Here is a 14,396-nt window from a genome sequence, read left to right on the forward strand (position 1 = left end):
TTTGTGAAATGTAGACCTCAACCTCATGCCCCAGTATTCACATTCTGGTGTTCATTTCCATTTTAATATGCTTTTGTTGCTGTTCCTTGTGCCTTCCCTGCCCGTGTACCACTTTGGCTCAGAGCTCTCCCTCCCAAACATCCACTCCCCTCACTGTTATTACAGTGACAGTCCAAGAGCTCATTTGGGGCCTTGGGTCCAGCTCCAGGAACAGGTATGAAGTGATGTGGCAGTGCTGCGATTCCCAATGTGTGAGGTACCAAAACCAGCAATATTCTCACCTGACCCTTGCACTGTGATGTGGTATCTGTCACCAGCAGCCTTGAGTTATCCTATTCTGTGTGTGCTAAGAGACCTCCTCTGGTCCTTTGCTGTGCCCTCTGACCTCCTGGGCCTCTGTCTTTGCTTCCTCTGTCTTATTCCTGTTGTTTGTGGAGGTTTCTGCAGCAAACTTGGGCCCAGAACAGAGCTGTGAAGTGGCTGAGAGGAATGGGGGGCCACCAGCCCTTGAGCTGATCAGGTGATGCTTAGTTTGGGAACACTGCAGACTGCAGTCTTCCCAAAGAAGCCCCAAGGACACATCCCTCCCCCTGCAGAGATCAGATCTGCTGGAGGATGGGCATGGCCAGGGCAGTGAGATATTAATGAGCCTTATCCCTCCCTCAGCACTGTTCTGTTTTTCTGTGTTTGCTTCGGGAAAGAGGAAACTCCTGTCCATCTTTAACAGGTCCATATGTGAATGTGGCAGGGGGTGGGGGAAAGGTGGCACATGCCCCAGTATTGGGTGTAAATACTAGGTAGGTGCAATCAGGTGGATGAAAGGTGCAGGAGGAAACAAGGAGGTGGTACCTGGGCTGCCAGTCAGCTGCAGTTCAGTGGAATCTAGAGAGTTATCCTTTTACAAACTTCTCTGTTGGTTCAGCTCCTGGGAATAAACTGCCTTTGTTCTCAGCTGCCCTGCAATGTTTATTCATTAGATTTTAATAAAGAAAGTCAAATCTCATATCCCTTAATCAGTGTTGGTAACTGAATGCTATTAATTGATTACTCAATACCTGTTAGCATGAAAAGCCAGCAGAGACCTTCAGTGACAACAGCCTTCAGTTTATGCATTCATTCTGTAAATTATTAATAAGTACTATTGATCCTGTCCCAACTGATGAAATATTTGTCTTTTTTGAGAAGTAACTTCTTTTTTTCTTTGACAGATAAGCCAGATTTATTTAGGAGATTTGTTGCTTATTTTTTTCCCAGGAGCCAATCTCTCTTTGCAAGTTTTTTTTGAAGGGGTTGTCCATGTTTATATACCATGGCTGTTTCTGTATTATGTTCTTCCTTGGTATCTTGAAATATTTTTGAGTGTAGTCAAGGCCACTGATCCAGCCAGATGTTTTTGCAGTATAATTTCCTCAGTAGGAAGTACAGAAAGACCTTTATCAGTTTCATTACTGTTTTTCTCACCAACACTTATGTGAAAACCCAAGATAAACAAGCCCATGAAACTAAGGGGGGAAAAAAAAGGCAGGAGGGTATGATGTTTTAATGGAAACATCTGCAGCTGTCCTTCAGAAAATGTCAAATTCTTTAGATACATACGTCTCTACACTATTTTAACTTTTCTTTCCTCTCTTTTTAATTTTTTATAATGAGGAAAGAAAGAGCTTAACTGCAGCACATTGCAGCAGTTTCACTACAGGGCTAGGAACAGGACTGAGTTCTCCTACCCCCAGTCCATGAGTTGGTGACCAGAATGTTCTGTAGCCTCTCCCCAGGACTGTTACATATTCTTCATTTTCATTTCATTCAGTCCTGCCATGTTAGCTTGGGCCATCTGTTTTTGCTGTCAGTGCTTTTTGCCATTTCTTCCACGGCTGTTTTCTGCTTGGAACAATCTGTTTGGATGACAACTCAAAAACTGCATGTACTAGGACACACAGAGGGAGCTGATTGCATTCTCATGGTAACGAGGCAGGGAGCCAGAAAGGATAGATAAATTATGATGTATGAGTGTGGCTTCCAGCCTGGCCTCTTGCTGAACTTTATTCAGCACATCCTGTTGGTTCAAAAGGATGATACAACCTGCTAGAATATAACTCTTGTCCTACTAGAAATTCACATGTGGCCAAAGTAAGCGCCTCAGTTTATTTAAATCTCGGTTTGTGTGCTGAAGTAAAAGGCAGAGATGTTCATAGGAAGTTGAGAGGTTGGGCTGGATGCCCTCCTTGTGTACCCTTTCTAGTTCTCTTCATTCCCACAGCAGCTTGACAGACTTGCTGCAGGGCTTGACTCTGATATTTTCCACTGCAATTGTGAGGATTTATGACATCGCAACTAAAAAGAGATATTGCCTCCTCTGTTTTTACTGTTCCTTCACTTGGGTGTCCCAGCTTCAAGAGTCGCAAGATGGAAATAAAATGTATTAAAAAATGGATGAGAAAAAAGCAACTTCTTGGGGTAGGCTTGGCCATACTTTTAATTCTTGTTGCCACACACAGCTGCACGTTCTATCTCTTAGTCAGACCACGTGTTCTTCTGGAGATGAAACCTCTGACCTGACTGTGTGGGAACTTTGCTACTGTACTTCAAAATATTCAGAACTGGAAAGCAGAGACATAGAACAAGTGTCAGGAAAACTTCATGAATTTAGGACAATCCTAATAATACTTCTTCCTTTTTTTTTGTTGTTGTTGGGGTTATAAAAAATGAAATGTTGGGAAGGGCAGCTTTCTGTTTGTAAACAGTAAGGTTTGTAAGTTCTCTGCCTGGCTGGGTGACCATCGTACCAAGTGCTGGCTGATGCATCAGAATTCCTGAGTGTGTGGTGCAAAACTTGCTCAGCACATGTAAAATTGGACAACAAACTGTTTAGTTAGGTGGCTTCAGTTCCTTTTAATGGTTATTGCGTTTTGAGGGTTTTAATTCCACCACCTCATCACTCTGGCATAGTGTTTGAATGAAAAATTCAGGATTTGGATAGACAGCTATGAGAGTATTTACATATAAAGTCACAAGAGCTGTGCAGTGCATATACAGAAGTATTCTTTAATTGCTTTTCTTTTTATCTTTTAGGTCTCTCAGCAGCCAAGCTGCTGACTGAGTCAGGCTTGAGTGTGGTGGTGCTGGAAGCCAATGACAGAGTTGGTGGAAGAACTTTCACCGTAAGGGTAATTATCCCCAGAGCCCTCTGTATACTACATATTCCTACTTACAGTGTGTTCCATGTGGGGGAAACTTTCTAGAGTACCAGCAGGTGGGAAATTTCCTACTGATGTACCAATAAGAGAAGGGAAAGACTGGCATGCTGGTGGGGACAGAATATTTCTGTGATCTTCAGGCTCTGGAGTCATGCACTGGGATGGAGAACACAATGAGCTAAGTTTCAAATTCATTTCCTGGGGAAAGACACTGCAGAAATCTCTATGGAAGAAACACACAGGAGGCCAACCACGCTGTGAAGAGTCTTGAGCTGGGCTGTGGCATGGCCCATCCAGAGTGGTGTAGGGCAGAGGAGTGTCAGGGCTGGTTGGGAACTAGAACAACCATGTCTCCCTTCACTCCATGCTTCTGCTCTGTCTTGACGTGGGACACCCCCTCTCACTCTGCCCATTAGAAAATTTTGCCTGTGCTGCTTCCTAGGATAATGTGTTTTAAACTGGTCATTGGTGAGATGCCTGAATGAGCAAGAGCTGCACAGATGTTTCTGACTCTCTCCTCTCTCTACCTGCCAGGCTCTTTCCTCTTTTTAAGGTTGTACTGTAACAATGGGTCACCTATTTTGGTTATAAACTCCAAATTGTAATCAACATGCTGGTTATGAGCTCGGTAATCAGCCCACCAAAACTCTACCAAAGAATTTGTTTTCCATGGGGAGAAGAATCTTAGCCAAAATGCCCTGGGAGGATTTAATTTCATTTCATTCCTCTGGATTGCTCTTTTAAGTTGTGTGCTATTTACAAAGGGCTTCTCTCTTTTGGTTTTATTTTTTTTCTTCCCTTTTGTGTGTGTTGTGTGATAAACCAGAATAAGCAAGTTAAATATGTGGACCTTGGAGGGGCTTACGTGGGGCCAACACAGAATCGTCTCCTGAGGCTCTCTAAAGAGCTGGGAATAGAGACATACAAAGTGAATGAAGTTGAGCACCTGATACACCATGTCAAGGTAAGAGATGCTCTCAAGCTGCTGCTGTAAACATGAACATTGTAGTGATGTTTTTCTCCTTGTTTCCCACTCTTGCTGCAGTGGAGAATACCTGTTTGAGTATCCAGCATCTGAGTTTGTTGGTTAGAAAAATAAGTGTGTTGATAATGAAATCACCAACAAATTGCTGTACTAGTACAAATTATGACACACACACATATTTCTGTGTGTAACCTGTGGTTGCATCCTGTTAGCTCATGCCTTGGTTCAGGTCTCACCTCTTAGGTGAAAGCTCTCAAAAAACTTCCTTGTTTATGAACAGTGCAACTGTGGCTCTTCTGTGCAGGCCAGCTCTGATATGCACTGCCCAAAAAAAAAAATGAAAATGTGTCTGAAAATCCTTCAGAAGTCCTGGATGTATCTCCAGGGGGCTGAAAGTCTCTCAGGATGGGCTTCCTAAACCAGTGATATTTATTATGCTGATGAAAGAAACGTGAAAGGCAATGTCTGGTTTTGCTGATGGGGAGACTTAACATGCAGAGTAGCAAAATAGTAACTGCAAAAGGCTCTGGGAATCAGACAGTCTTGTGGAGGCAGATCTGAGCCTCCACATGGTCTGAAATAGAACAGCTATGGCAAAGCTGTTAAAAAGCCCACGTATTCTCAGTAGTCATTCTCCAAAAGAGCATCCTTTCTCCTTTCCTGATATAGACCAGTGCTGCACTTGCACAGAAAGGAAACTTGCCTTGTTAGACCCAAGGAAATTAACTCTGGGTTTCATGATATGCCTAGGAAAAGCCATTGTGCAATGACTGGGAAAATATTTGATCAAAGGTTAAAGACATTGACAGTTTTTTTAAACAGAAATAGAGAAAAGATGTCCTGTCATGTTTTCCATTTTTTTTCCCACTCAATTGTTATAAAAAAGAAGAGAGTTCTCAAAGGGATTTGCTATGGTGACTGTCTGTAATTACCGTTTCCATGGTAGAACTAATGGATGCTTCCACACTGCTCTGTTCTGTGTGCCTCTGGCATCATCTTCAAAGCCAAATGTTCTGTTTGTTCACACTATTTAGCCTTCAAATCTCCCCAGCAGTGACAGGAGGCCATACCACGAGGGAAAACACTTGACATGGCCAGTCAGGATGCTCACCTTTTCAGGGTAACCTGCTGTCCTGAAAAGCATGGTGGCATTTGAAAATACTGCCAGAAATCACTGTTTATTGGGTTTGTTCCCAGTCAAGTGTTGAAAGTCTCCAAGGAGACTGCTGGCTGGGTACTCCCAAGCCATGCTAAGAGTCTAAAGGTTGTATGGAAACAGTTTGTAGGCTCAATTGCCTGTAGGAGTTCCTGAAGAGAGAAGGGAGAGAACTGTGTGTCAGGACTCCCTGGTAGCCAAGGAAGAGGTAAAGAGCAGAGACAATTTCACAGTTAGTAGCACATCCTTTGCATTTCATGATTTCATTCACTTAAAATCCTTTATTTCCATTTTTCTCCTGTGTTTATACAATTGTAGGGAATCATTAGCATAGTTGAAGAATTACTCACAGTTAAATAATTGGCATGTGAGCACTATATAATAAACATATGCACTGTCTTGTGGCCAAATCTTTAGCATTTCATGTATCTTCGACACATTCCTTGCAGGTTTCTGAGCCATGTGGCTTGTCCATGGTTTCCCTGAGAGTGAACAGTGCTCGTGGGCTCCTTGAAATCTAGGCAGTGCTCCCAAATTGTAGATTCAAAGTACACAAAAGGCTGTGTCCCCTGTGTGAATTTGAACTCACATGCTGACCCAAGCTTTGTGACTGTGGTCAAATGTAATTAAATTCTGGACCACAAAATTATCTGAGCCCAGAGAGGCAATGAAACCTGAAGGTTTTGATTCTTCTTTTGCTGCACAAAAATCAGGCATCACAGTGCATCTTGTAAAATCAGCCGCTGGTTTTTCTTATACCCAAAGGCAAAATAAAGCCTTTCATAGTTAATTAAATTCATTTTAGAGGCTTTTAATACAAGTAATATATGCATCTTCTTTGTACTACAAAATGAAAAGAATGCATTTTGTTGATCTCTGGGTGGGTCTCTGCTAATTAGGCTTTACCAGCTTGATTGGGTTGCATGGTTCTTTTCTCCTTTAATCTTTTTTAATGCCAGGTTCTATTGTGAGATCATTTTTGGTCTTGCTTATATTATGTGTGATATCTTCACAGAAACTCAAAATTATGTTTCTTGCTCTACTTTTTTTTTTCTTTTCCCTCCACTTGTTAAGCAGCCTTTTTCATGGTCTTTGAAAAGAGATTAGTATGTTCTTTTCATTTTTGTAAATACTGGTTTATCAGCCTTAGTGAGAAAATTAGTGTAGCTCTGTAAGTAGTATTTGGTAGGCAAATTGCTGCCTGAACACCATTGATTTTTCAATAGCCTGACTGAAATTAGGTTCATCAATCCAGATTTAAGAAGCAAAAGCAGAACTGTCTGAGAAGTCATCGGCTCCTAACAGTTCTCCCACTGGACTGGTAGGCAGATGTAAAATCTGTAAAAATGCTTCTTAAAATGGGATAACTTCTTAGCTGCCCAGGAGAGAATTCAGGATCCTACCTTAGATATGAACATTTGCAACTTTTGACTAGTGGTGTTTATTTTCCTCAACAACCTGACAGCTTTTGTCTTTTAAAAAAGCAAAGCTAAGAGCATGTAGTCCAAGGAATTTTTACCATGTAACAGTCTCTGGAAAGAATGAAGTATGAAAACATGCCAATTATTGTGGGGGTTTAATTAACAGATTTTCCTTGTAAATTCAAGCTGTAGTTCACTTCTGTGGAGTCTGATTAGCCATGCCAACTTTCTGCATTTTAAAACACAAATTTACCATATTTTCAATTGTAACACAGGTTCATTCTCCGAGATAACTGTGCAGCTGGTTTGCTCTGCTATCCCAAATCCCCATGAGGAAACATTTCTTTGTATGAATGGCTTGCCCAATGAATGTTTTTACATGATTCCTTTGTGTGCTGTGAGGATGATCCACTCTGTGGTGCCAACTGAACATCCTCTGATCCTATTTCCTACCAGATCTTTTTATGGCATAATGCCTCTGATGCTTCCTGCAAATTCCATGTTATAAAAAATGGTAGAAACACTTGTTGCTTCTAATCTCTGTGTTGTCTCAGGGCAGGCTGTGGATAGTGCTAACAGCTGGCTGAGGTAGCTGGCTATTTTCACAGCCTGTTGCACCTGAAACATTCCACTTGTGGTTATAATTGAGTTGTTTCTTTAGCACCACAAAGGCCCCAGCACCCATCTTGGGGGTCGTTCAGGTTAAGATGCCGGGGGAAACATGAAGCATCCCCTCCCCAGTTACTGGATAATTTCTTGACAGCAACTTGCCACCCCATCATTCCCTCAGTTAAGTTCCCTGTAAGAGGTTGGAGTTTCCTCATGTTCCTCCCTCTGCCAGCAGCACTGGCTGGAGGTGTCTGAATGCATGTCATGCCCACTTGAAGTTTGGCACCACTTTCATACAAGGATAAATAATTGACAGCTCTGGGGAGAGTGATAATGTGAGCCCTGCTTGCAGCACCTCATGAAGGTGAATATTTAATCCTATGCACACAGTACTTTTAACCAGGACCCCAAATCTGAACTGATTTTGCCAGGTTGCCTACTGATCTACAGTAGACTTGCAGAACAAAATTGTACAGCCCTCTTGGGTGTCATTCATTTTCATCACTATTGTGCTTATTAAAATGCAGCTTGCAGTGGTCTTGTTCATGAATTAGAAATATGATGGTCGTGTTGTATTGGGATTTAATTAGCAGCTGGGTAAGTGACTGCTGTGTCTAAAGCTGCAGAATTTAGTGGTGTTTCTTCTGTGATATCTGTGATATATGCACTGAAGCTAAGCAATATGATTTATTTAAGCTTTTCATCTGCCTTGTCTGCAAGTCCAAGGGCAGTATCTTCTGGCATAGTCTGTGGTATAGAACATGACTGCTTAAATGCATTTTTGAATGAATTGATAAAAGTGATTTCATTGTTCTTTGTATATCTCAATTAGAGTGCAGTCAGAGAATGGAAAGGCTGTGAGACTCAGTAGCTATCAGTTTCATGGAGGTGAAATAGCCTCTTGTTTTTTGTTTTCTCTCCTTTTTGGTGACAATTTGTGAACAAGAATTTGGGAAACTGGGAAGAAGACATCTGAATGTTGAAGAAGCTGGGCATCTGGTGTCTTGAAAGGGAAGCCAAGTAAATTCAAAGACACTTAAATTGCTGCAGTGGCACATGATAGTGTCACATGTCATTACTGGAACACAGATCTATGTTACTTTAACTCTTTACTGGAGATGAGGATGCAGACATTCCTGCCACAAGATGCTGTGTCATTATCCCACCCACTTGTATCTTCAAAAGTGAGTCTGAGGTTGACCAGACTCAAGTTGGTGAAAGCATCTTCCAGACACACAGAAGGGACGTCCTCCAGTCAGAGAATGAAGAGCAGCTTTTGGCAGGAGTATAGGAAAAGCTGGACTTGTTTGGTCTCACTGGATCTGCCCTGTAAATAGAGGGGCATCTTCCCTTTTCTCCATGCCAGCCAGCTAGCAGTATTTTCAAGAAGAAATTTCCAAATCAGGACTTTTTAAATTCAAATATAGATATTTGTATCCAAGCAGCTTAAAAGAGGCAATGATGGACAGCAAATCTGCAAAGTGATCTCTTTTAAGGGGGGCTGTAAAGCAGGGTCTTGCTAAGGGTGTGTATTGATCAGGAAGATTGAATGCAAGGCTGGAAGCTGTGACCTAATGGTAGCATGAGGATGAAAGCAGTAAGAAAAATGAACTGTGACTAAAGTATGCATTCCTTAATTAAATTTGAGGGGAAAAAAATCTTCCTGAGTGTTAGCTTTCCCAGACTCCACAGGCTGTTGGTGAGGAGACAAGGAGAAGGACTTGTGCTCCCACCTAGATCATTTAATTGAGGCTGCTGGGAGAAAAGCCTCATTGCATCTGATTGTAGAACTGATTTTTGTTTCCCTTGAGAAGCTGATTAATGTCTACAGGAAAACAGAATTGGAGAAATGTATATTTAATACTAGAACAACTGGCTGAGCATATTGGGTTTCATGTGTCTGTAAAATTTTATGTAAGTTTTCATGTTTTTAGTGACCCCACAGTCACATTCTACATAAACCCAGTGTTCTAGCTGTGGGACAGTGTATCTACTCAGTTATGCTGTGGGCAGATGCTCTTTTGAAGGCTTTCTTTCAAATGAATCCTCGCTTTTCTTTTGTTTTCATTTATTTATGCCCCATTTATCTGCTTTTTAGAAGGGAAGGAAGACTTAAGACTAAAAGGAAGACTAGAAATACTGAACAGTTTTCAACTGATTTTATCCATTTTGTTGACTGGTTTAATTCAGGTGTTGAAAGCCACATACAAGCCCAGTATCAAAAAGTATTTAGAAGCAAAGTCCCTATAAATCTGTGCTTCATAAGATACCTTAATGTTTTTTCTAAAGGTGTTTTTCAGTGTCTGAAAGCAAAAAAAAATCTCATTCTAGTAGGAAGGAGAGTTGGTTAATTATTTTCAGAGCTGATTGGAACAAATAGTTATTTGTATATATAGTTATATGTAGACTTTAAATTCAGAGCAGATCCTCAAGATCTTCAATTTCACTTTCCCTATCACTTCAGTGGTGTTTCTCTAATTCTGCTTTTTTTCAAGTATGACAAGTATTTAACAGATTACCTGACCAATGCAGCAGAGCGAAGATAGACTTTATTTCCATAATACAGAAACATGTATTATTTCCATAATACAGAAACAAATTGTTCCCAATTAACTCCTTTCCTTTTCAGAAAGCGTATTTCAAGCCACTGTGTCTGGCTCTGCAACACTTAAAATGGAATTAGTTTTCTTAATGAAATTCCCAAGACGTGTTGGCATCCACAGCTGATGAACTCAAATTAAATATTGAAAGATATTTGCATGAAATTTTGGCATGTTTTGATGTTCTAGCTTTGCACCATCAGTTATAAGGGTTTTTTTTCTGCTGCAAATAAATTTTCTAACCTACAGATCTTCTTACCTTTAGAATATCTGTCAATATAGTAACTAGCTGAGCATTTGAGATCCTGCACAAATTTTGCAGTGAAGGGAGTTTTATTGAGGCTCAGCTCTGTTACAGCTTCTAAACAGGATGTAAAATTCCTCTCATTTTGGTCCAGCTACTTTCCATTTTTTAATTGAGAACAATACAAGAGGCTCAGTCTCAAAAATGTCTTGTTAGATGTTAATAATTAAAAACAAAAAAAAAACCCCAACCAACTAACAAACCCCCAAAAACCAAACAACACATGCACCCCCAAAAACAACAAATAAACACACACACACAAAACCCCAAAAAGCACCCCCCAAAAAACCAAACCAAAATTATACTTTTCCATAAGGCAGAAGATGAGAAACAGCATCTGAGACAGGTACAGGGTTACAGCCTGAAGTGATGCTTTTCTGTTTCTGATTTTCCTTGTCACAGCTTGGGGTTTTATGGTTCCTGAGCTTTGTATGAATGACATTGCTGGGATTTTAATCTGAGAAAACTGAGGATGTGTGCTGTACCAGTGCTGTGAATCAGCAGAGGGCACTACGTGCCAATAAACCTGTGTGGCTGTGAATTAACATGCAGAGTGACAGTCTTGGTGAAGTGAGCCACAGTTAGTCCAAGGTTTAGATGTTTTAGCTGAGGGAATATCTGTGCTCAGCGAGAGCTAACTTTATTTATAAGATGTTTATACTGTGCTATGAAAAATGCATGGATCATTGTCACCAGGGGTTTCAGTTCACAGTGCTGCATCTCACTCTGGCACTACCTGGGTACATAATGTTTAGGGGAGCCTGAAGTTGTCCTGTGCCTGAAAAAGCAGGTTTTCTCCTGAGAATCCCACTCTGCATTGAGACACTGATATTTCCTGGCAGTCCTATCACAGCTAAGCATTTGCTCACTGTCACCTTCACAGGAGAAGGCACGTGAGATCTGGACCCTGTGCCCTCCTGAGTGCTGGGGCTGATATTCAAGGGGCTGCTGATATTCAGTTGTCATGTTGTAGGGTTTTTCCCTTTGTAATAACCAATTTCTTAAGTCAGCTATTTGAGCAAAAATAGACCTGATGTATAAAGAAATCTTATTTCTGCACGACTCACACGGGTTCATTGTAACTCAGGCGAATGTTGGTTGACGTGAAGCAGACGGCTGAGGAAAATCTACTGGGAATTGTAAAGTTTGTGACAAACACTGGGTTTCTCATTTCCCTGCTGGTTTATTCCTGGGACAGCTGGGTTGCAAGAGTTTCCTCCCTTTAGTTTCATCTTCTTCAGTGAGCTTTAGCCCCCACTGCAGCAACAGCCTTTGTGAGCAGCAAGTGATCCGTGCAATGGCAGGTAGATCTGCAACTGCTGATGCTGCTGTTGTGGGTTTTTTTGGAGCATTGCAAGTGGCATCATGAAACCCCTTTCTAAAATTTTATATGCAAATAAAAAAAGGGTAAGAAATACTTCTGAGCATCCTAGAACTGGTGTTGAAATACCATGTCAAATGATTGGAAGGGATGGTTATTGTTGACGGTTTCGTACAGCTCTGATTTAGTTATAAAAATATTAGAAAAGGAAATGTTTTGTGCACCTTGGGGCGTGCAAGTGCCTTGTTATTCTTTGAAGATTACACACCACCAGGAGGCACAGAGAATGCTATTCCCAGCAAATAAGCGAATTTTGTCTAAATATCAAAAAGGTTTTTGTGTTTGCAAAAATGCAAATTCAGCACAAGTGAAGCTGAAGTGTTTTGGTTTGTTGGTAACTACTCAGAGCCATCTGTAGTCTTTCTTTGCTGCTGCTAATTTTGCTTCTGTGCAGAGCCTAGTCTGGCAGTCTCTTCTCAAACAAAATTCTGATTGACAGCTCTTGGAGTTTTGTTTGTGCAAGAAATAAGGATCAGGCCTTAGGAGATGCCTTAGGAGCTCTTGGAAGTAACTTTCACAGGAAATTCGCTAACTTTGATGGCTGTTTTTATTTTTTTCAGGTAGGAGTTTGTTCATGTTCTTTATGAGACTTACCACCCCAGACTCCTACACAAGAGACATAGCCAAGGTTTTGCTTTTGGCAGTTCAAATGCAGTGAAATAGAAGAACAGTGAAACAGAAATATGGTTTGTGTGTCTCTTAGCCGTGCGCTCATGAGGAAGCACCACAGGGAATTCATGACTTGAGTTCACTCGGAGGGGATAACTGGGTTAGGGTTGCCTCTGGCAGACCAGGAAGCTCAGAACAAAATCAATAATTAGAATAACCCATTCTGATGCTGTCCTAGTTTTCTTGAGCACAGGAGAATGCTTGTTTCATAACCTAAATTTGGGAAATAGCAGGTACTTGAAATCAAACTGATAAGCTCTGGCTTTGGAATACTTACAGGATGCTGACACTAGTGAAGGCTCCAGAGTGCAGAAGAAGCCACAGTAAAACTGATTTTTTGAGGTCATAGGGCCAGTTATGGAATTTTAATGTGCCCCAAATATCTAAAAGATGATTTCCAGCCTGGTTCAGATGTTATCACATGGGACAGGAAGGCAATTGGTCTGAGAGGTTTTGCTCTTCTCTCACAGCCCTTTGGCAGCCAAGTATGAATTGATGTGTGCCCCAGTGTAAATTGATTCCATATGAAGAGATTCCATAGTAATACCCAGATGTTCCCGCTGGAACTAAATGCCTCTGATGAAGCAAAGTTTTTCTGTTCATCTCCATCTACAGGGATTAATTTTCCTAATTCCAGATTTTGTTTTCCCGATTCCAATATTTTCATACAGTTGAGTACAAAAAATGTAGAAATGCACTTTGATGTCATGCTGAATGAAAAAAAAAATAAGGACAACCCTCCATTTTCTGGGTGAATGTGTGCCATAATGTCCATCCTTAAATTGGAAGTGCTAAGTTCACTAGAAGGCTTTCAACCTTGGAACCTCTGGCACATGAAGTGACTGGAGATCTACTCTGGCTGTGACAAAACTTTTGATTGAAAACTTCTGAAAATTTTATTTTGGCATTGTAAAAGCCATAATTTATCCTCCAAAGCACTGCAGAATCAAATTGTTGCCTTGTAGTTGCTTCTTGTCCATTTACCAAAGAATTAAATCCTTTCCTCTCCATTTTGCTTTCTTCCTAACTTTCATTGCTTTGGTGTTTTTGACAAGGATACCATTAGGGTCTTCTGTCCATAAAGACTGGGTGAAAAAATAGTTTCTTCTTCACTTTCTCTGACCTCTTTGGGAGTTTTGTAAACTAATTTTCTCTTATTCATAGTTTTGATTTTTTTTCTTACCGATTGAGTATCCTTCTCTTTGAATTGAAAGTCCTCAAAGTTATTAGCCAGCATTTTTCAAAGTTGTATCTCATTTTGTTATATCTAGACCAAGTTTTGAGTGTTTCAGGATCCCTTTGTGCCCTTTTACTGTATCTTCTGGTGCTTGCAGACACCTGCAGGTTTGAATAATGTGCTCTCTGTCCCTTCTTTCACAGTATTAATAAAGAGCCTAAATCAAATCAAGCCTGACATTTCTTTGAGTAAGTGGTCTTTGGATACTTCTCTTCCAAAAGACACTGTTGCTGTTGTTGTTACCTGGTTATAAATATTAAATCTTGGTGCAGTATGATTTTGTTAAGCCAGTGTAAATACTTCTTTTAATGATGGATTGGTGTGGCACTGCATCAAATATCTATTAAAAGTTAGTACTTCTACTGTTTGACATTCATGCTCATGCAGTGCACACTTAAATACATAATTTAATATAAATTTTGAAAAATCAGCTGTGGCATACAATATGGTCTGTATTATTTATCTGTCTTACGGACTCCATAATGCATTGTGGAAAGAAAAAAAGTACCCAGATAATGCTAATGAGCTTTTCTTTGTGAATTTTTAAAGCTATTAAACTGCCATCCATATAGTCAGACAGGGAAATCCCATGTAAATAAAACAGCTCTACAAATTAGCTGTTGTCTTCCACTCTTAATTAAGCTAGACTTTTTGAACATCTAGTAATGGAGATTTAGATACAAAAAATCTGACTGTTAAATATGTAATTATGTAATTAGGACATTGGTGTTGGTCACACTGTCCCACTCTGTAATTTACAGCTAGGGGTCTTGGGCTAGAAGAATAAATCTACTCAGAAAATGCTACATTTTCTGCAGTGCTGGTAAGTTTTTTAGGTTA

At 40.5% G+C, this 14,396-nt stretch overlaps 1 protein-coding gene across 1 annotated transcript in view; it reads left to right on the plus strand.

The window, feature by feature from the left end:
- Positions 1-14,396, plus strand: part of LOC119703345 (amine oxidase [flavin-containing] B-like) — a 50,343-nt gene that overhangs the window by 14,496 nt on the left and 21,451 nt on the right. The window contains exons 2-3 of the mRNA XM_038143124.1: positions 3,070-3,164; positions 4,021-4,158. Of these exons, the coding sequence (XP_037999052.1) occupies positions 3,070-3,164; positions 4,021-4,158 (233 nt within the window). The remainder of the gene's footprint in view (positions 1-3,069; positions 3,165-4,020; positions 4,159-14,396) is intronic.

The sequence above is a fragment of the Motacilla alba genome, chromosome 1 (genome assembly GCF_015832195.1).
Source record: "Motacilla alba alba isolate MOTALB_02 chromosome 1, Motacilla_alba_V1.0_pri, whole genome shotgun sequence".
In the NCBI taxonomy this organism is placed as follows: Eukaryota; Metazoa; Chordata; class Aves; order Passeriformes; family Motacillidae; genus Motacilla; species Motacilla alba.